The sequence below is a fragment of the Podarcis cretensis genome, assembly GCF_951804945.1.
Source record: "Podarcis cretensis genome assembly, chromosome: 14".
In the NCBI taxonomy this organism is placed as follows: domain Eukaryota; kingdom Metazoa; phylum Chordata; class Lepidosauria; order Squamata; family Lacertidae; genus Podarcis; species Podarcis cretensis.
In genome coordinates, this window is record NC_137183.1 from 6,841,543 (window position 1) to 6,861,673 (window position 20,131).

Consider the following 20,131-nt stretch of genomic DNA (forward strand, 5'->3'; position numbering starts at 1 on the left):
TGGAACACATTTGCATGTATCTCTGGGCCTTAGTAGGTCTCTGGTCAAGCTTTCCACTTTTCAAGTGTGAGTTTGTTAGGAAATTCAGCGATGTGGCCAAAATGCTGCAATAAAGAACAACTCTCAGGGGCACCCTTGGGTGGCAGGTTCAGCTTATACAAAGGCCAAAAGGCAGGTGGCATTCTAGCTAGGCATCTAACAATAGCCCTGTGCATACTTCCGAACCCCAAGTTGTACTTCTGGCGGGGGATGGGGTATGCTTAATCCTCAGTCCCTGAATACTCCTGTCCTCTTCCCTAAGTGTTTCCAGATCTGTGTGTAAGGTTAATGCCAGCTCTGGGTCCCTGCCAGAGACAAGAGGTGGTCAGTGGAAGCTTCCTTAGGACAACTGGAAAACTTCTTGCAGTAATGTGGCCCTAGACATCATTTCATGGCAGTGACATGTGGGGAGCACATGCCCTGCTTTCAAGCTTATTCCCATTGGGCTACTGTGAGAACAGGATGCAGGACCGGGCAGGCCTTTGGTCTGATCCAGCAGCCCCGTTCTTCTTATGGAATTAAACAAGAGGCAATGAAAGAGTCGAGTATTCGCTGCGAAAGAATGCCAGTGGGAGTTTTATGCTGGCCACACACAGCACTGATGCGGAGAGATCTTTATCAGCCCTAAGTGCTGCGTGCTATACCTTGCATAGCTCCAACAAGGTCTCCAGTTATAGCAGCAATTCATCAAAATCAGAGCTAGGAGGACAGCCATAAATAGATAACTAGAAAAGAAAGCGGAGTTTGGCAGGCTCTTCAAATACATATTGCCCCAAGCCATTATTTTAAATATACAGAGACAAATAGGAAGGGGTTAACGGTGCTTGGAGGGGGCAGGTTTTGCCCTTTATCTGCGGCCTTTCTTCTGCTCGGGGACCCCGGCAGCCCCCACGAAGCTCCCCGCGTTTGCCGGCCTACTTCGGGCAGGAGCAGCGCAGCGAGCGAGTCGTCGGGGGGTCGCAGCCTCGGGAGAGAAAGGGGGGATCTTGTGCCCTTATTGCACGGGCTGCGAGGCGGGAAGGCCCTCCTCCGCCCAGCTGCTCCGGGCGCTGGAGGCTCTTCTCGGCAGCCCCGTCGGGCCGGGCAGCGCGGCGGCGGGGCGAGGAGCCCGTTCGGGAGGGCGCGCATCCAGGCCGCCGTCCTCCCCACAGCGAGGGGATCCCCGGGAGAGCCCGCCAGCAGCCTCCTCCTCCTCCTCCTCCTGGCGAGGCTGACCTCAGGTGCCTGCGCGGGGAGGGGGCGGAGGGCCGGCTCCAGCCAAAGGCCAATGAAGAGGCCCCGAAAGTAGGGCCGGGGAGCCCCCCGCGCCCCCGCCCCCTCCTCCCTCCCTCCCTCCCCGCCTGTCCTGCCGGACCCCGGCCGCGGCCGCAGCCCCCTCCTCGCCTTGCTGCGTCTCTCCACACTGTGTCCCTGCGCTGCCCCGAGCGGGGAGGGGAGGAGGGGGGAGAAGAAAGAGTCCCCCGCGGGCCGGCCAGGCAGAGAGAAGCCATTCGGCCCTCTGGACGGACGGACGCGCTGCTGGCCGGAGGAGGGCGATGCCCCAGAGAGGCTAAATGGCGCCCCGACGGAACCCGCTCCTCCTCGCCGCCTTCCTCGGCCTCCCAGGTGAGCCGCCGGCCCGGCCGCCGCCGCCGCCGCCGCCGCCGCCGCGCATCCCCCGGACTAACTGGCCGGCCGGTCCTGCTCCTGGCAGCCGGCCCAGAAGAGGCGGAGGCGGCCGCCCGCGCGGCCCCTCCTCTCCTCCGGCTCGGCGCTTCCCCTTCCCACCTCCGGAGCCGCGCCATCCTCTGCCCAGAGCCCGCCGGCTGCCCAGGCTGCTGCGCGTCTCCGTCCGTCGGAGCTCTTCCCCGGAGCGGCGCTTCCCCCTTTTGGGGGCTGCGTCCCGGCCGCTCAGGGCTCCCTCCCTCGCCGCCCCTCCAGCGCTGGCTGGGCTAACGAGCTCTTGTAAAAAGAGCCTTTTACGAGGCGCCCCGCGCGGGGTCTTTTTTTTTTGACGAGCTTGTAAAATTAGCGACCGGCTTGTGGCCTGGAAGGGGCCCGGCGACGAGGCTCGAAGACCCGGCCCGCAGCAGCGCCTCTTCCCTTGCCGGAGGGGGGGGCGGGGTGTCCCTTCATTCCCGCGTTTCCACACAGGGACATCTTAGGAGCCCGGCACCCCGGCTCGGAAAGGGAGGCGAGGGGCCAGTTCCCGCCCCTCCGGGTCCTGCTCCCTCCGCGGCTCTCCTGGAAGCGCTTCTCCGCAACAGTCCCCGCCAAGCCGGCCAGGCAGGGAGCTTTTCGGGGTGCTCCGCGGTGTGTGCCCCCCGATTGTTCCTCCTGGGGGCAGCATGCCCGTTTGCTCCCCTTGGCCAAACAGGGGGGGGGACCGTGAAACCCCAACGGGCATCGATAGTGCTGGGGCTCTAAATTTTTCCGGGGCGGGGAGACAGAACTTTCTTCCCAAAGGACCTTTAAATAAAGTTATCCACGTGTTGGCTCCTTTCCCTCTCCTTTGATCTGGTCGCCATCTGTTCGGTTGGGCTGCAGTGTTTGTTCAATTAATCTGTTAATAAATTTGACCAAAAATAAAAACACCCCCCCCACACACACTTCCAATCAACAAGGAGAAAAAGCTCTCTTTCAGCTTTTAAACAAGTACAGTTTTAAAAATGTAACCTTTAGCAATGCACCCAGCAAACACTGTATATTGATATATAATGTTTTCATGTGTGGAGTGTTATTAAAATATTTCAGGCCTCCAGCACTTTAAACCAGTTGCACAGCAGTTAGCATGTGTTTGACCCTACACAGAAAAGAAACTACTTTCTTTCTCTTTCCTTTCCCCTCTTTCTCCTCTCAGGAATATGGTGCTTTAGTGAACTGTTTTTTGCGAAAGAGCCGCAGGACGTAACTGTTGCTAGGAAGGAGGCTGTGGTTCTGGACTGCCAGGCACGAGGCGAAGTCCCCATCACCATCACGTGGCTCAAAAACGGGGTGAAGGTGACTGAAAATGAACGGATCTACACTTTGTCTAATGGCTCTTTGTACATCAGCGAAGTGGAGAGCAAACGTGGGGAGACACTGGACGAAGGACACTACCAGTGCTTGGCTCTCAACAAATACGGTGCTATCCTCAGCCATAAGGCCCACCTCACATTAGCCAGTAAGTCATCACAGTTGTTCTTCGCTGTTGATCATTTCCTTCCTTTGTAAACCTGTTCAGAAACAGAGTGACAACATTAGCCCGTGCGCGAGCGATAAAATGCATTGCTATCATTCTTCCAGCACAGTTTTAAACCTTACAGGAATTTTAAATGACTTCATGGTTCAGTTTGTAAATGCATGTGTTTGTGAAGCCTCTTTTAACCTCTGCTACATAGAGGCTGACTTTGTCTGGGCTACTCCAAATAGTACACCTGGCATCTTCATAAAGGGAGATTTCTGAGTGAGTGAACTATCGCTGCAAACTATATTTCAAAACATCGTGAATACATGAACTTACAACAGCCCTTCCCTAGCTTGGCACCCTCCAGCTCTTTGGGGTTGTAGCTCCCATCAGCCTCTGTCAGGGTGGCTGCATGAGGGTTGCTCTCCTGCTGCTGTTGGACTACAACAGGTTAAGGAAGGTTGGCTCCCAGGGACCTAAATATTTGTGAGATACTTGCCTTTAAGCACATTGAAGCTCTTATTTTGTTGTTGTTAATCTGCTGGTATCAGAGTTGGGAATCCACACCTGCTGCCATCTTGCTTTGAAGGGCTGTAGCTCAATGGTGCAGCATCTGCTTTGCACACTGAAGGCCCCAACTTTAATCCCCAATGGCTTCTCCAGGCAGGGCTGGGAACTGTCTCCTGCCTGCAACTTGAGAGAGCCACTGCAAGTTAGTGTAGACAAGTTAGTGTTGACAGCTAAATGGCAAAGTGATCTGACTAGCTATAGGGCAGCACTTCCTGTGAAGGAGGATTGGGTATTGGTGCTCCATAAGTGTGCCACTGCTGTTCCTCAGCTGGACAGAAGGGTACTCAGCCCTGTGTTGGTCTGCAGCAGCAAAAACAATGAATACTCTTCTAGCATGGGCTGATGCATTTTCATTCTGTACATCTAAATTTGGGGGAGTGGCTGCTGTGTTCATCTGTAGATGAGTATGTACTGCAGGTATAGGCAAACTCGGCCCTCCAGATGTTTTTTGGGACTACAACTCCCATCATCCCTAGCTAACAGGACCAGTGGTCAGAGATGATGGGAATTGTAGTCTCAAAAAACATATGGAGGGCTGAGTTTGTCTATGTCTGATGTACTGTATATAGCTGGCATCCTTCTGTCCCAAGAGACAAGGGAGGAGTGCAGCTTTGGGTATGAGGTCAAGCTGTTGGAAGGTTTCAGCAACTGCTGTGGCTGTGCTCATCTGTAGATGAGTGGTGCTCAAGTTTTTCCCACTCTGGCCCATTTGAAAATTGCTGAGCATCTTTGGCAGGCCACAGGTTTTTCTGCCTGTTGTAGCAATTGTAACCCTATATAATTCAGATTGTGATAACAGTAAAATACACTTGGGAAATAAAAGTAGCAATAAAATACAATTAAACATCAATATGAATATTTTATATGATGGATGTTCCAATTCCCACCTGAATGAAGCTTGTGGGCCAATGACAGTCCAGAGGATACAGTTTGGGAACTCTTTGCTGGAGATGCAGAAATAACCCTCTCATGACGCTTCACGCACCTGATGAAGTAGACTCTAGTCTAGGGAAGTTTATGACACAATATATATTTTTGTTAATCTTAAGGTGCTGCAAGACCTTAAAAGTATGTTTTGTCCCACAGGACAAAATGAGAACTTAGATGTTGGTGCCTGATGCTGAGAGTGGGTTTAGAGACTAATTACTTACATAGTGTCTGGAGATCACAAAAGGCCACTCCATATGCTGCCACAGAAGTGGGGAAAGGCAGAAGGAGTGAGATATTTAACCACTTCTGTGTAAGGAATGGGCCAGCGTCTCAGTGCTGCATGTGGTGGTGTGAAAGCCATTACTTTACTTGTAGTTGCTATGTTTAGATTCTGCTTTTCTTGCATCTCAGAATTTAAAGCAGCATACATGTGTGTGTCTGTGGAGGGTCCCAGGTTGTCTCTTATCTGACCAAACCCAGAACTACTTAACTTCAGCTTAAGTTGTTCATCATGTGCCTGCAGACCACACCTAGATCTTAAATGCCTGTGCAGTGGCATCTTGTTGGCCAAATGTGATGACTGGAAAGTGACTGCCACTTACTTTGAAAAGTAAAAACTCTTCAAGACCACATCAGGGTGTTCCTGCATGGGCTTTTCTTATCACACAAAAGCCCTCCCACCCTCAACCCGTACAGTGGCTCTTGCAAGGAGCTCATCCACTGTCTTGACTAGCAGGGGAGGAGTTGCTGCTGGGTTGTGGCCAAAAAAACTTGCACAGCAGAAACATAGTTTCCCTTGAATATATTCCTTTTCTCCCAGCCTCACTTACTCTATGTTCAGTCTTCTGTGGGATGGAAATGGCCTCCCAGACTTTGAGTCTGGGTTTTTGTCTCAGTTTTGTTCCTTGTGAGCAAACTTATTCAGGATCAATTTTCTTACAGCTTGACCCAAAACATGTCTAATTTTTCTTCCAAGTAAGAGTGCAACCTTAAAAGTCAAATTTATCTGTCTGTCTATTACATTTCTATACCACCTTTGACCTCCAAGGAGCTCAAGTTAGTGCACCTGGTTATCCCCCTTCCCATTCCATCCTCACAACCGCCCTGTGAGGTAGGTTAGGCTAAGAGATGGTGACTGGCCCATGGTCACCCAGTAGTGAGCTCCATGGCTGAGTGGGGATTCATACCCTGGTCTCCTAGGCCATAGTCCAACACTAACCATTATGCCACACATTTAAACAGTTATCTGGGTGGTGGCATAAATATGCAAGAGGGAAGCTGAGACATAGCTGCATGTGAACTTCTGGGACAGGTGAGTGAGGTATATGGTAAGACTGCCAGCGTTATCCTTGCTTGCTTTTATATCCCAAGCAAAGCACTTGGTGCTCTGGCCTCCCCACCACAGGATTTGACCTTGTGGGAACTCTTCATCTTGTTTTGCAAGGCTTCCTCCCAGAGGAATTTGGAGCTTCCTGGAGGCCTGTGGCTGCCTGCTGCTTCCCAGCTTTGCCCACTCAGTGGGGCAAAGAGTGACCTCCACCAGCTAATTCCTCTTTGCAACCAAGGATTTGAGGAACTTCCTGCTTGGCTTGGCTTTTGGTGCCAGAGTTGGGGAAAGCCTTCCATCAGTAGCCTACCTTATAAATGAAATATTCCGCGCCTAAGTTCTCAGGTTTCAAATAAGTGGAGAGTCAGTCACCTGCTACTTTCTGAGTTGGTGGTTCAACCTGTATATCTACAGATTCTGGAAGATGTCCCTTTTGCTCCTGGCTCATTTGTGCTTTAAATCTCCCGATGGTTGGGGATTGGAATCTGCCAAATCTTGGCTTGGGTGGTCTTTGCCTGTGTTTGGAAGAAAGTCCTAAAGGGAAAATAATTATTGCTGTGAGATTTCTATAATAACAGTCTCCCAGCTTCCTGGGGAAGCCTCTGATGACACTGGAGGCAGACAGGACACATTTGAAGAAATGGTGATGTCAAACCTATGTAGAAACATGGTCCAAGCAAGTGGTGGGGGATCCCAGAGCACCTTGTTCTTGATTCTCAGAAAAGGTGGTAGATGAGCTCCTAGAGAGTTCACACCTCCATCCTTTCTGATGCATTTCGTGAATCCTAGTCTTGCCTATGAAAACATTTCCCACAATAGAAGACAGATGACTGGGCAGTCTGTGACCACCATGGCCCCAGAAGTTAGCAAGCTCCTCCCAAAGTTTTGCTGCTTTCATTTTGGATCAAGTAGGGTGACCCAACCATCTAAATTCTGATCCATGTGTTTTGATATTGAAAGGTATAGCTTCATTCTCTCGTCACCTTGTCTCACGAGATGGTGTTTGGGTCACCATGAATATAATTAAAATAATTCGGACAATGGTCAGGCTGGGTAGACAATAGAGTTACTGAACAATATACATTATGGTGATTCCCCCCCCCCCACTTTCTTGAATCAAGTGTTTTTCCTGTGTTTATATGGAATTGCAAAGTTTAAAATATAGTCAAAGTTTATGACTTCCTTACAGCATGATCCTATACCTATTTATTTGTCCTATGTAAATGTGTATCGGATTGCAGTCTAAATGTGATAAGGGGTCAAACTCTACTTTTCAAACCCCAAATGCATTAGAAATAAAGGAAGTCTCCTTTCCTGTTTCTCAGAATTTCAGTAGATGCGAATGAATTTCCAGCATTTTGTAGTCAAAGGAAATAGTTTTAGCTGGGCTCATGATGGCTTTACAGCTCTGAAGAACAAAATGACTTTCTTTGTGGCCATGGCAAAGCTGAAACTATACATACTAAGCAGGTGGAGGCCGGGCTTCCCTTTCTTCTCTTTCTTCCTTTGCAAAGGGTGAAAAGCAAAAGGCGGCTGAGCCAGCCCCCCACCCCCACCCCAAGTCTGTTCTCTCCCTTTTGCTTGCTCAAATCTCTCACCACCTTGGTTTATCTTTGGTTTCAGAAGTGTATTCCTGGGTGCTGCATTTGGAAATCTGAAACTTTAATCTGCTCCAGAGTTTGAGATTTGAGCACATGGGGAGCTTGGATCTAAAGTTAGGGAGGGGAAGCTGAGGGTTGCACTCTAGGCAGCCATTCCATTATTCATGTGCAAATTAAGAATTCACAGGGTTAAAAGGTTAGAAACTGGCCAGGATGAGGTTTACCCTTGTGATAAAGAGCAGATGACCCTCATTCACTGGCCAAAGCTTTCATGTAAGCTCCTCTGCAAAGTTAGTGATTGCCATGAATTGTTCTTGAGGAATGCAGAGTTCCCAATGCGTCCTGGCCTCCCCTCCTGCCCCTCTGCAGCCTTATCTCAAGAGCCCATCAGAACAAGTTTGCAGGGATGGGCCAGGATCCCTTTCCAGCCCCCCCACCCCCGCTTTTGCTTTCCTGTTGTTCACCCAAGCACAAAAGAATTTTGACTTGCTTCTAGTCTTTATTTTCTTTCCTTCCAGCATCCCTTTCTGCCCTTCACCATATCAGTTAGGTTAAAAATATTGCATTTTGGGAAGGTGACTGCTGTTGCTCCTAATGCAACAGGGTAATGGGGGGCGGTGGGGGGGGAGCATGCAGGAAGATGCTTTCCTCCTTCACAGTTTCTTTGTGAGGCACCATGTGGGGGTAAAATGCTAATATCTGAAGATTAAACAGCTTATTGGAAGTTCAGGCTATCAGCGCCTCTTTGACTAACAGGATTCAAAGTTGCTAAAGTATTTGAGCATTGAGGTCTTTTCAACAAGGATGGGGTGGTGGTGGTGTTAGGGCATTGGAACCTAATGCTTAAGCCCCGTACAGTTAAAACTGGAACAAAAGCTTGATAAGGTTGGTTGGATGGGTCCCCCTGAAATTATTTACTTTTTAAATACAATTAGCCTTTGGATAACAGAAAGAGATGCACTGGAAGATACTAAAGTAAAGCACTCTAGCGCAGATTGGAAAGCCTTCGTCTGACGGAAGAAGGAGATGGATGTTAAGGGTAGATGGATGGAAGTGTGGTGTGTTGTTTTTTTAAGAGAGCGAGAGAGAGCTTCTTATCTTCTTTTTTAAGATCAAAGGAGACAGTGACATAGCTGGCATATTATTGATTTCTGCACTGCAGGGCATAGATGGGTATCAGAGGATACTGACTTAAAATCACTCCAGATCTTCTAATTGATTGTGTCAGCACAAAAGCAGTTTGCAGGGTTTGTTTGTTTATGTTTTGCTTTTCTGTAGAAGATTCCTTTGAACAAAGGTGGGTGGCTGCCAGTTGAGTGGAAGGGAAGTTTGAGCCTCACTGATTGTCTGCTGCTTCAGACAATGAGGTGATGGACTTTTGCTTCTTTCACATCTGCTTTCTTGCCTCTCCAGGGGCTTAAGGAAGCGCCCCTCCCTCCCTAGGAATACAAACGTTTGCTTCCTGTTTATAGTTAAAAGCCTACCTAGTATATTGATGGGCCTGCAGTCACTGGAAGCATTCCCTCTTTTTTCAAATCAAGTAGGGTTTTTTTTGGGGGGTGATATTTAGCTTTTGTGAGAGAGGAGTGTCAAAAATGTTAATTTTATTAAAAAGCAAAGGTTGGTCCGTAATGTGGGAAATTTAAAATCCACCCCACCACTGAAAACGTTCATTGGGACCAACCAAAACATCACAGAGTACAGTACTACATCCAGCCTATTTTTTGGTACTTTTTTTGTCCCCCCGCCCCTTGCCTCTGCTTTCATTGGCTCACTTTGTGTTAACATGTGGCCTGATGAAGAGTTCTGGAGAGCTTGAAAAGCCAAGCTTTTCTGATGCTTTGGTTGGTACTAAAAGGGCATTTCCTAACTCTATAAAACTATAACCCATTTTCAGGATTTAAAGCTGTGAATAGCAGCATGAGACATGTTAAGGAGGTCATATCAAATGATGCAAAGCTGAGGCCCTGAGCAAGTGGGGGCAGCAGAAACCTTTCTTGGGTTGGGGGGGGGGGTGAGAACTAAGAGACTTCCCCAGCAGCAGAACACATGGTTAATGAAGAACCACATGCAGTGGCCGCAGGGAAAGAGAAATCTGCTTTTCCAATTATAAAAGTTTTCATTTCTGGTTGCCTGCAGACAGTTTGACTGGATGAGTGTATATACCCAAGCCCACTTAAGAAAAATTCCACAATCCCTGTTAGGGCAATACAGTGGTACCTCGGGTTACAAACACTTCGGGTTACGCGTTTTCAGGTTACAGATGCGCTGAAACCTGGAAGTACTGGAATGGGTTACTAACAGGTTCCAGCGGTCACGCATGCGCAGAAGCACTAAATCGCACTTTGCGGATGAAGCACCAAATCGTGTCACATGCATGCGCAGACGCAGCGCTGTGGGTTGCGAACACTGTGGGTTGCGAGTGTGCCTCTCACACGAATCACGTTTGCAAACAGAGGTTCCACTGTACCTTTACTAGGCCAACCAAAATGTCACAAAATAGGGTGCCAGTCTTAGAGTACTTCAGAATGCTTCATCAGGCTAGATTTGGGGTCCCCAGCTTTTTGAGCCTGGGGGGCACATTTAGAAAACTAAGAAACTGTGGCAGGCACCACAGGAATGACCTCTGATGCTAAGAACCTGCCCCCTAAAAGAGGCAGAACGCCCACACTCAGAACAAATAAAGCATAGGCAAAAAAGCAATGCCTCCAAAAAAGTCAGGTGACAGCCCCTCAAGAAACCTTAACCCCCCACAACCCATCACAATTTAAAAAGCAACAATTGGCCAAGGGGCCTTGGCTGGGGCTGAGAGGTGGGTATCCCCATTGGAAACTCCTGGACTAGATAGTAAACACTGATGTAAGCTGCAGTTAGCATGAAAGCGTTTGGAGCTGCTGTAGCTTCTCTTTTAAAGCAAACCCCTGGTTAGTTTCACCTTAGCTAATATTAGTGCTGCTGCTTTAGCACTTAAGTGTACTTGAGATGTTGGTGGGTATCCCATCTGATGGCTCTCTCAACCCTGGTTAAGGAAGCACCTTCATGGTTTCTGTGGCAGTCCCCGGAAGGGATATATCTTCATCTGATTAAGGCTGCAGTCCTATGAGCATCTATGGCTGAATCCTAATGAGTTCAGTGAGACTTACCTCTGAGTAGACATGTATAGGGTTTCACTCTTAAGAGACCAATGGAATTGTGTCATTTTGTAAGGCAGGTTGTTCGATGACTAACATGTAGCCCAATTCTAACCAGGCTCACTTGCAATGAGCTTGATGATTGGGTGGGGATTGCTTACGTGTAAGTGTGCTCTGCATCACAGTACTAATCTTTTCTTTAAAATAAATAAAAAAAGGTATTCGTGAAGCTTTTGCAATTTCAAGGCAGCAATTTCAGAATAACAAGAATATCAAAGTACATTTTAGCAATGGCACACAGGAGAGGTTGCTCAGACTACAACTGTAACTGGTGGGGACTGACATTACAGTATTCTGAAAAACTTGGGGGTGCTTCCTGCTTCTGTCCATCTTCTTTCTGGGTCACCTGTGTATGTAGGGGCTCCCCCGTGTGCTGACGGAGCTGAGTTGCAAGCCTTATATTTTAATAGCCGAGCCGGTGCTCTGCTCTGGCCACTTTTGTTCTCTCACAGCAGTTGTCCAAAGGGCCTTCAGCACAGACCCTTTTGTCATGGACCCTTTGGCTGGGTACAGAACATATGATAAAGGAATGATACAGGGGCATCTCCAAAGGCAGAATTTCGTATAAGAAGCGCAGCCATTTCTGAAGTGTCTCGTGTGTGGTGGGGGGTGGGGAGAGAATCCTGTCCCAAATGTCGCTGCCGAACCTTTCGGAAGAGCTTGGGTGTATCTCTCAGTTTGGCCTTGTTTTCTTTTTGCCCCCTCCCTCAGTAGGCCCAGCTGTTAAACTGGGATTGATTACCTCCAGTCTTTATAACCGGCAATCACCACCTAAGTGAAAACTAGTCAACACAGCTCCACCATTGTTGACTGCTCAACTGAAGTTGCTGCCCTGCTTAAAGTTTAAGCAGATGCTAAATAAGGCAGGGTGTGGATGTTCTGGGAAGAAACGAAAGTTTGCTATATGCTGAGCACACCATCATGTACCTGGAGATTTTAACAGGCTAGATAAACCCCAAGCTTCTTTTTCTTGCTCCTTGTTCTTAGATTTTCTGAAAACCTAATTGAATAGCAAGCCGAAGGAAGGAAATAAGCAGAATTGATAGAGGACAGAGGCTGGGCTGACACTGAAACAGCTGGGAATACAAAAGACATGTATTTGGTTAAATGATTAGAGAGCTTTGGGGAAAAGAAGGCTGTCTTCTACCCTCCAATCTAATTAGGTGATTTGGAGTCCTCCCTTGTGTGTGTGTTTAAAAAATAGCAAGCAATTCTTGTGAAGTTTGGTCTTTTACCATGATAAATTGCTCCTGCATTTGCAGCCTGGCTTTTGAAGAGCAAATGGCACTGAAGGCCTTTTTTAAAGGGCCAAATTCCTACATTGTATCTTGTGAGAATAAATAAAATAACTAAGGATTGCTTTTGTTTTATTCATGGATGGTTTTCCTATTGCCCACTATTTGCGTGTGTGTGTTTATGGCATAAACAATGGCCCAGGCAAGATGAATGAAGTGACATCTGGATGCTGCTGCTGCTGCTGCAGTGGCCATTGTGGGCAGCCCTCCCTGACCTGATTTGGGGCCTGCGCAAGGAGGATGTGGAGACTGGGATCCAGCCATTGTTTTGATTTGGCATCTAAGGTCTTCCTTCTACACAGGCTGGCTCTGGAGGGCAGGCAAGGGCAGCCTCCAATCTCCAAGGTTCGTGTGGCCCAAGGCACATTTTGCAGCCTGTCTGCTTTTTCTTGTGTAGAAGCCAGAGAACGCTGGGCCTCACTGAAAGAAAAAACGTGTTTTCTCTAGTCAGCAGCTTTTGAAAAAGTGGTGGCGAAAGTTATTAACGGATCAGAAGCGGACAGACCAAATGGATGAAGCAGAAAAGGCTCCCAGAGAGGCTTTCCAAAGTCAGTCGTTATGACAGTGCCTGCTGACATTCTAAAAGATTCCACACGCAAGGAAAAAGGGGTGGGAAGGGAGGAGGAAAAAGCAAGCTCAGTGACTAGTCCATAAAATTATAGTTCTTCTAATGATCAAGGCAGCCTGATAGAATAGCTGTTGCTGAGTCACTTTCATAACAAATGAACTGAGTCTGTTTCATAACAAATGAACAACATTGCAATTTCACAGCAAGAGAAGGAAAAGGATGGGAGTCTTGTACATAGCAATTCCCCTGATCCGGATGTTATGGAGAAATAGAGCAAAGTGTAATCAGCATACGGATGGAACATTCTCCCAAACTCCTAATGACCATTTCCAATGGCGTCATAAAGATATTAAATCACATTGGATATAAGATCGTGCCCTGCGGCACACTGTAAAGTAACTGCCAGGGGGCCAAAAAGCAGTCTCCCCATGCTACTCTCAATAACTTATCTCATCCATGGATCTCAATACTCTGTGAAATACCCTCTGCTAGATTTAATAAGCCAGGAGTGGCAGGGGTCAAGAGAGCACATGGCTGAGTGTCTCCTCACCAGCACTGTCTCCATGTTTGCTGACTGAGTAAGTTTAGGTCCTTTCATTAACCAAATAGGCATCCCTGTATACGTTCTAGCTCAGCTTCTTGTATTGTGGCTTTAAACAACTCCCAAGCATTTTGGAGAGACCTGAGCCTCTTGGCTTTTCCTCTTATTTATTTGTTACAATTACAGTGGTACCTTGGGTTACATACGCTTCAGGTTACAGACTCTGCTAACCCAGAAATATTACCTCAGGTTAAGAACTTTGCTTCAGGATGAGAACAGAAATCGGGCTCCGGTGGCGTGGCGGCAGCAGGAGGCCCCATTAGCTAAAGTGGTGCTTCAGGTTAAGAACAGTTTCAGGTTCAGAACGGACCTCCGGAACGAATTAAGTGCGTAACCAGAGGTACCACTGTATTTCCCAAATTTTTCTCCAGGGAGCTCAAGGTGGCGTAGATGGTTCTCCCTCTCCCCATTTAATCCCCACATTGACTCTGTGAGGTGGGCTGGGCTGAGAGGTAGTGACTGTCCCAAGAGTCACCTAGTGAGCTTCACGGCTGTGTGGAGATTTGAACCCGGGTCTCCCAGGTCCTAGTCCGACATTCTAACTATTACATCACTGGCTCTCCAACTTCCTTTTCACGAATCCCCTCATTTGGGGGGAAGTTTCCTTTCCCCCCTGAAATCAGTCTGTGAAGTTGCCTCTGCCACCCACAGGCTGTGGTAGCACCATCTAGTTAACTACCTCAGGATCTGACCGTCTTGCTTCCCTCTTGGTCTGGTGCATGTGTAGACTGAAGCTGCTAATCGTGGCTCTAGGCTCTGTTAGAGGGCTCAGAAGTTCCTTAATAACTGTAATGTGTGCCTTAGGCTAAGTTGTGTGTTACGTAGGCTCTTTGTAAATAGAATGCATTGAGCTGCCGTTGGCCCTGCCAGATATCCATCACTTATGATTAAACTTGTCTTTGACATCTAGTAAATTGATGGGAACTGGAAATTTTTGTTGGGAGATATGGTAGGGCTCGGTCATTTTGCCTGAGGAGGAGACAAAACTTTGTACAATGTATGTCCCAAATTACAGGGGTGTCATCTGTCTGTCTTTTAAATAAATGAGTACACAGCAGCCTTGGGAACCTTCATTTCCGTTAAACAGCCCAACAGCCAACAGAGATAGGCAAACCTAACTGTTATTAGCCTCATTATATTGCTTGGAACTTGTGAAGTGCTCCTATTTAGATGGTCCAGGGCAAGAGAAAATGCAAAGTTTAGTTTTACTGCGCTGCTGTGCAAGAAGCATGCAAGAAGCAGTGATATTGCAGTTCAGGCAACTGGTTCATATTGTTCTTTCCTTTATATTGTAACAAGCTCTTCAGGGCAGCCTTCAGCAGAGAAGGGCCTTTGCCCATCACCTGCTGTGCTACCCGAGAGCCTTTTAACTGGGCTCTTCTGCATGCAAAAGGAGAAATTGCCTTTTCAGCAATGACCGCACTTCCCCAGTAATGCTCTCCCCAAGGAGACTCACCTGGCACCAACTTTGATGTGAGCATGGTACCAGACAGAAAGAAATTGCAGCAGGTTGGCTACAACATTGGCTGGAGTGTTTGGAATTACCTTGTGCCTGATCCTCTGAGATGTTCTTCTGCAGAACCCCATGGAAAGTCCCAGAGGATTGTCCTCTGTAGGTGCAGTACTGTAGACTCTGGGCTGGGTGAAATAAATGGCCCCATCCTGCCTTCTTGGTTTTGATTCTTGCGGATGTGCAAATCGTACACTCACTAAGATCCATTTCACTGGAGCTTGCTTGGTTACACAGCTGGGTGGCAGGGTCCCCATGGTCCTAGCTGGATTAGCTTCATAGACGAACCTCTTCTCAGGTCACAGCAGAAATTGTTAAAACATAAACAGGCAGCTGTGTAAAATAAGCAGAGCCAAGGCAACCGCCCCAGAGTAAAAAGGCAGGGGAAGAAGGCAGCTGAATAACCAAGAAAATCCATAGACGCGATATGCAGTCTGTTGAAACAATGGTAGCACATCGGGCCCCTTATAATATATTGTGTGCCCCTGCATAATAGTTCACTGGATTAAATGAATTTATTGATTTCTGCTTCTTCCCTTACACGTATCTGCAGGCAGCTTCTCCAGCACTGCAGACACATGTCAAAGGTCATAACTTTCTTTCACTGTGGAAAAACACATATGCACAGGCTTTCAGATAGTAAATCACTGGCTTTTACATCAGTGGCCTGTACCTTAAAACAAACATTCTCTTCTATAAAATTCCCAAACTCTTGATTGTTAAAGCCATACTTTTCTAATATCAATGTCTGTCGGCATGAATGTTCAGAAAACTTAGACACAGCTTAATAGCTGCACCTCAAATAGGGTAACATATTAAACTGTAATATCTATTTATTTGGCAAAAGTTAGCCTGTAGATGTAGCACTGTCAGAAATACAGGAGTCAAATATGTGGTGATTATTATATCCATTCCATTAGAGAAATAATGCAGGATAAGACACACACACCCTCTGCAAGACCCTCCTTAACCCATCTCTCTCTTAATTTAAAATGGATAATGGCTTTTAGCAAGTGTTTTAAGAGTCATATTATGATTCAGACAAATCTATTCCACTCGTCAAAGAAGTGGCTTTCCTTTTCAGTCTTGTATTTCAAATGCAAATTGGAAAATATTTTATAATCATTGTTTCTTGCAGTTATCTGTTTTTAGTGTGTAATTGGAAAGTGAACTTTGAAAAATGAAAGGGAATTAAAAATCAACTGCTGTTCTCCTGCAAGCTGTTTTGGTTTTGCAGTATTTACGGCAAAGAGCAGTCTGGGCTGAACTGGTTTCACAACATGGTTGAGGCCATCAAAGATTTTAGGAAAGGAAAGTAAGGATTGTGATTGTGGTTCACAATGTGGTCATTTAAGAAAAAAGTTTCCAGCTTTTTCCTGGGTCTGTATTGTTTTGTTGCATCCAAAACAACAGTCAGAGATGGACCACTGCTGAACTAGATGGAGCAATGGCCTTGCCTGGTATAAGGCAGATTCCTGTGTTCAAAAACAGCAGTACAGAAGGAACACATAAAATTGCATTTATGCATTGGGTAAAGCAGCAGGAAACTGAAGGTGTCAACATCCTGGAGCCAAGCACTAGCAGGGATGCACTGCCTGCTACAGAAGTCCTGGTGTTGCATTTAGCTAAACATTAGCAGGAAAAGAATCCAAACATTTCTGGTTGCACCAGGAATGGAGTCTGGTCTGTGGGAATGGGCTGCATGGACTTTTACGTCAATGTAGTACTTTTATGTGGACTTTTGTGGGCTTAGCAAGGTGATCCATATTTTGAAACATTTACAGTTAAGAGAGATTTTTTTGCTTTGCCTTAGTGGCACCAAACAACCCTACACCCAGGAAGCTTTTTCTTTCAATGTCTCTGTTGTTCCTGCTGAGCAGGAGAGGGGACAGGAGAGAGGTGTTAAAGGCAGCTGTATCCACCCCATTTACTAATCCCAAGGAGTTGCATCCAGCTACTTGGAAGAATCATAGAATGGTAGAATTGGAAGGGATCACGAGGGTCATCCAGTCAATACCCCTGCAATGCTGGAATATTTTGCCCCACATGGGGCTCAAACCCACAACTGTGAAATTAAGAGTATCATGTTCTGCCAACTGAGCTATCACAGGAAGAGCTCACTACATTACCTGCTGAAGACCAAATATTGTCATTGTTGATAATTAAAGATCTCTCCTTCCCAGTCTGCCTGCCAGGATGACAGCCCACCTTGCTTTAAGTGTGCAGAAGAATGACTTAAGCTACCACTGTTTAGCCCAATCTGACCAGTGGCAAGAGCTGTGTGGGAAGCTCAGGCCAGCAGAGCTTCTTGAGCTGGAAGCAAAACTCAGACAGTGGTCAAATGCAGTGATTGAGAACCAAAGGAAAGAAGATGTCATGGCTCAGCTAAGGTTTTGGCCTTGCCAGAGTACGACACAGCCACACAGATTGCTGGTATGTCCACAGTCCTTACGTGTACAGCAGACCTTCCGGCTTCTCTGCTCTGAACATAGCCTTGGTTTTGGATGATGATGATGATCTGCAATATTTATTTGTATGCCTGAGCAATATTGGCTCTCCAGATCTGCAGACTATCTGCAGACTTGGGGGGGGGACCCCAAGGTTCACTGAAGTTTAAAAAAGGCTTAGAAATTCTAAGACTGGAGGACCCTCAAGCATCCCAAGAAAATTGGAGAGCATCAAATGAAAAAGGGCAAGGACACCTTGAACAGAAGCACTCCACACCAAAACTTAGGTGCATGTGCAACTTTTAATATGAATTTAACTCTTAAGTGTGTCAATAATGGCATGTGACTGCATTTGTATTTTTATTAAGGCAGTCTGTTAGTTATGTATTCTTTCTATGTATTAAGTCTCCTTAGGTCAAATCCTCAATGGTGACATAAAATTTAAAAAGTAATGGAACAACCATTTCACTATAAATAGCAATCAGAACACACATCACAGTAGCACAGTGAACCAACCTCCAGTACATACAATTTAATGTAGTCAACCTATTGAATATTTTGCTAGTGGATTACAGTGGACGCTCGGGTTGCGAACGTGATCCGTGTGGGAGGCACGTTCCCAACCCCGCAGCGTTTGCAACCCGCAGTGCCGCATCTGCACGGGTCACGATTCAGTACTTCCGCGCATGTGCAAAGCGCAATTTAGTGCTTCTGCACATGCGCGAGCCCCAAAACCCGGAAGTAACCCGTTCCAGTAATTCCGGGTTCGGCACACAACCTGAAGCATCTGTAACCCGAGGTATGACTGTACTCACCTGGCTTTTAAACAATTATTTTAAAAATGCAAATACATTTGCATGCTATCAAGACCTCAGAGCTACTATCTTAGATCAATTAAAAAGCTCCTACCCCTTGCTAGACAGAGTGCCAAAATCCCACCATTGAAAAGTGATCTGGTAAAATGTGACCTTGTGGATAAAACTTAATAACCGAGTCCTTAGTGGGCTGATCTATCAGCATAAAGCTTGCGGCCCAGTCAAGAAGCTGCTTTCTTGCTGCTGCTTAGCTTATGGGGCTCCTCTTCACCCAATGAACGCAGCCTGGCTTCGCAGGGTGAGTCTTGTGGCCACCCCTATCCCAAGGCTGCCTCCCCAGAATAGCAGAAGACGTCCCTGTTGGCAGGAGAGAGCTATTGACAGAGTTTTTGGCTGACCTCTTGGACCCTGAAGCCAGATCTTTGGAGGGGCCAGGCAGGCCTTTGTCCTGTTCTGGCCAGTGGTCAGTGAACTCCACTGAGGCTTTTCAGTGCCTCTTCTCCTCCATAGAGGAGCAGCTGGCCATTGATTCTCTCCCGTGTCCAGATTCACATTCTTCTGTCGAGGGCTTGTCAGGGGAGAAAGGGACGCGGAGGAGGGGGCTATTCATTCTTCTTAAATGGGAGGGGGACAGAGGCATTATTTGACTGAGTGGATTGCTTTTGGGTCAGAAGAGCCCCTGCATGGCTCTGCCTTAATATGACCCTCTATCAAAGGAAGATTTAGGGCTGTTTCTTCTTCTTTTTCTGCTGCGCTCTCTCTCTCTCTCTCTCTCTCTCTCTCTCTCTCTGCTAGCACTCTGTGCTGCTCACAAAGAGGCCAGAGAGCGCTCCCATTTCAGCAGGACAATAAGTCCTGTCCTGCATTCCACCAGCTGGACTCCACATCCATGCCAGAGATTATTCTGCTTTGGGGGTGAGCTTGCTTAGACAAAGACAATGTCTGCCACGCTAGGTAGGAAGATAAGTAAATTTGGTTTTTTCATCACACATCTAGGGCCCTTGTGATTCCACAGTAGCCAATGCTAGCTTTTCAAACAATTTGGAAATAGCTCCTTTTAGTTATTTCAGACATTATGGTATGACACTAGCACCAAAGGTGGTAGTTTTATATCGCGCAAACATTTCTGGAAATCAAAGCCTCTTTGGAACATTGGAAGCAAGGTTCAGACATCAAGCTAAGTCAGAGATCCTGGCTCAATAAGCCAGTATGTGGTATGGGCAGCCCCTTTTGTATTCTTTTATTCCCCGTGATTGTGCAAACAGCAAAACAAGCCAAGGTTCAGCACTCCCTGTTATGTGCAAACCTGTATACCATTGTTAATTGTTTCCTTAAAAAAAATAATAATAAATTTTTATTAAGATTTTAAAGATTACAGGAAAAAAAGGAAATAATAACAATCAAGGAAAAAAAGAAAAAACAATACATATAAAAAAACATCATCAAAAACCATAAAACAGAAGAAAAAAGATAAAACACAAGTCAAACCTGTACATCACTTGCTTACATTCACTTATTTCCTTGACCTCCTCACACCTCCCATTTTTGTATTCTAATTCAATTTGTTATTTCAGCAAATCCAACCTTATTTTTATCTTAATAATTTGTCTTAATATACTATAATTTTACAATCTCTCTTTCACCAACTCATTTTTACTTAATCCTTTATGTCATTTCTACTAAAACCACATAATTTTCTTTTCCCAACATATTTCTAGCAATCCTTAATTTTGCAATATTTTTGAAGATAAAATTTTTTCCAATCTTCTTCCACCGACTCTTCTCCTTGGTCCCGGATTCTGCCAGTCATCTCAGCCAGTTCCATGTACTCCATCACCTTCATCTGCCATTCTTCCCGGGTGGGTAGATCTTGTGTCTTCCAATACTTTGCGATGAGTATTCTTGCTGCTGTTGTGGCGTACATAAAAAAAGTCCTACATTGTTAATTGTTTCCGAGCAAACCAGGGTTGGGAACCCAAGTTTTAACCATGGCGTCATATCATGCCTTGATTCTAAGCCATTAGTTATCATTTCCAGGTTCTCATGCAATGGGAAACTACAGTTAGTACTTAATCCAGGATTGTTACTGCTT

General features: G+C 46.5%; 1 protein-coding gene across 1 annotated transcript in view; it reads left to right on the plus strand.

The window, feature by feature from the left end:
- The first annotated feature begins 1,509 nt into the window (after positions 1–1,509).
- PRTG (protogenin) overlaps positions 1,510–20,131 on the plus strand; it is an 82,028-nt gene continuing 63,406 nt past the window's right edge. The window contains exons 1-2 of the mRNA XM_079953542.1: positions 1,510–1,644; positions 2,879–3,181. Of these exons, the coding sequence (XP_079809668.1) occupies positions 1,593–1,644; positions 2,879–3,181 (355 nt within the window). The 5' untranslated portion in view covers positions 1,510–1,592. The remainder of the gene's footprint in view (positions 1,645–2,878; positions 3,182–20,131) is intronic.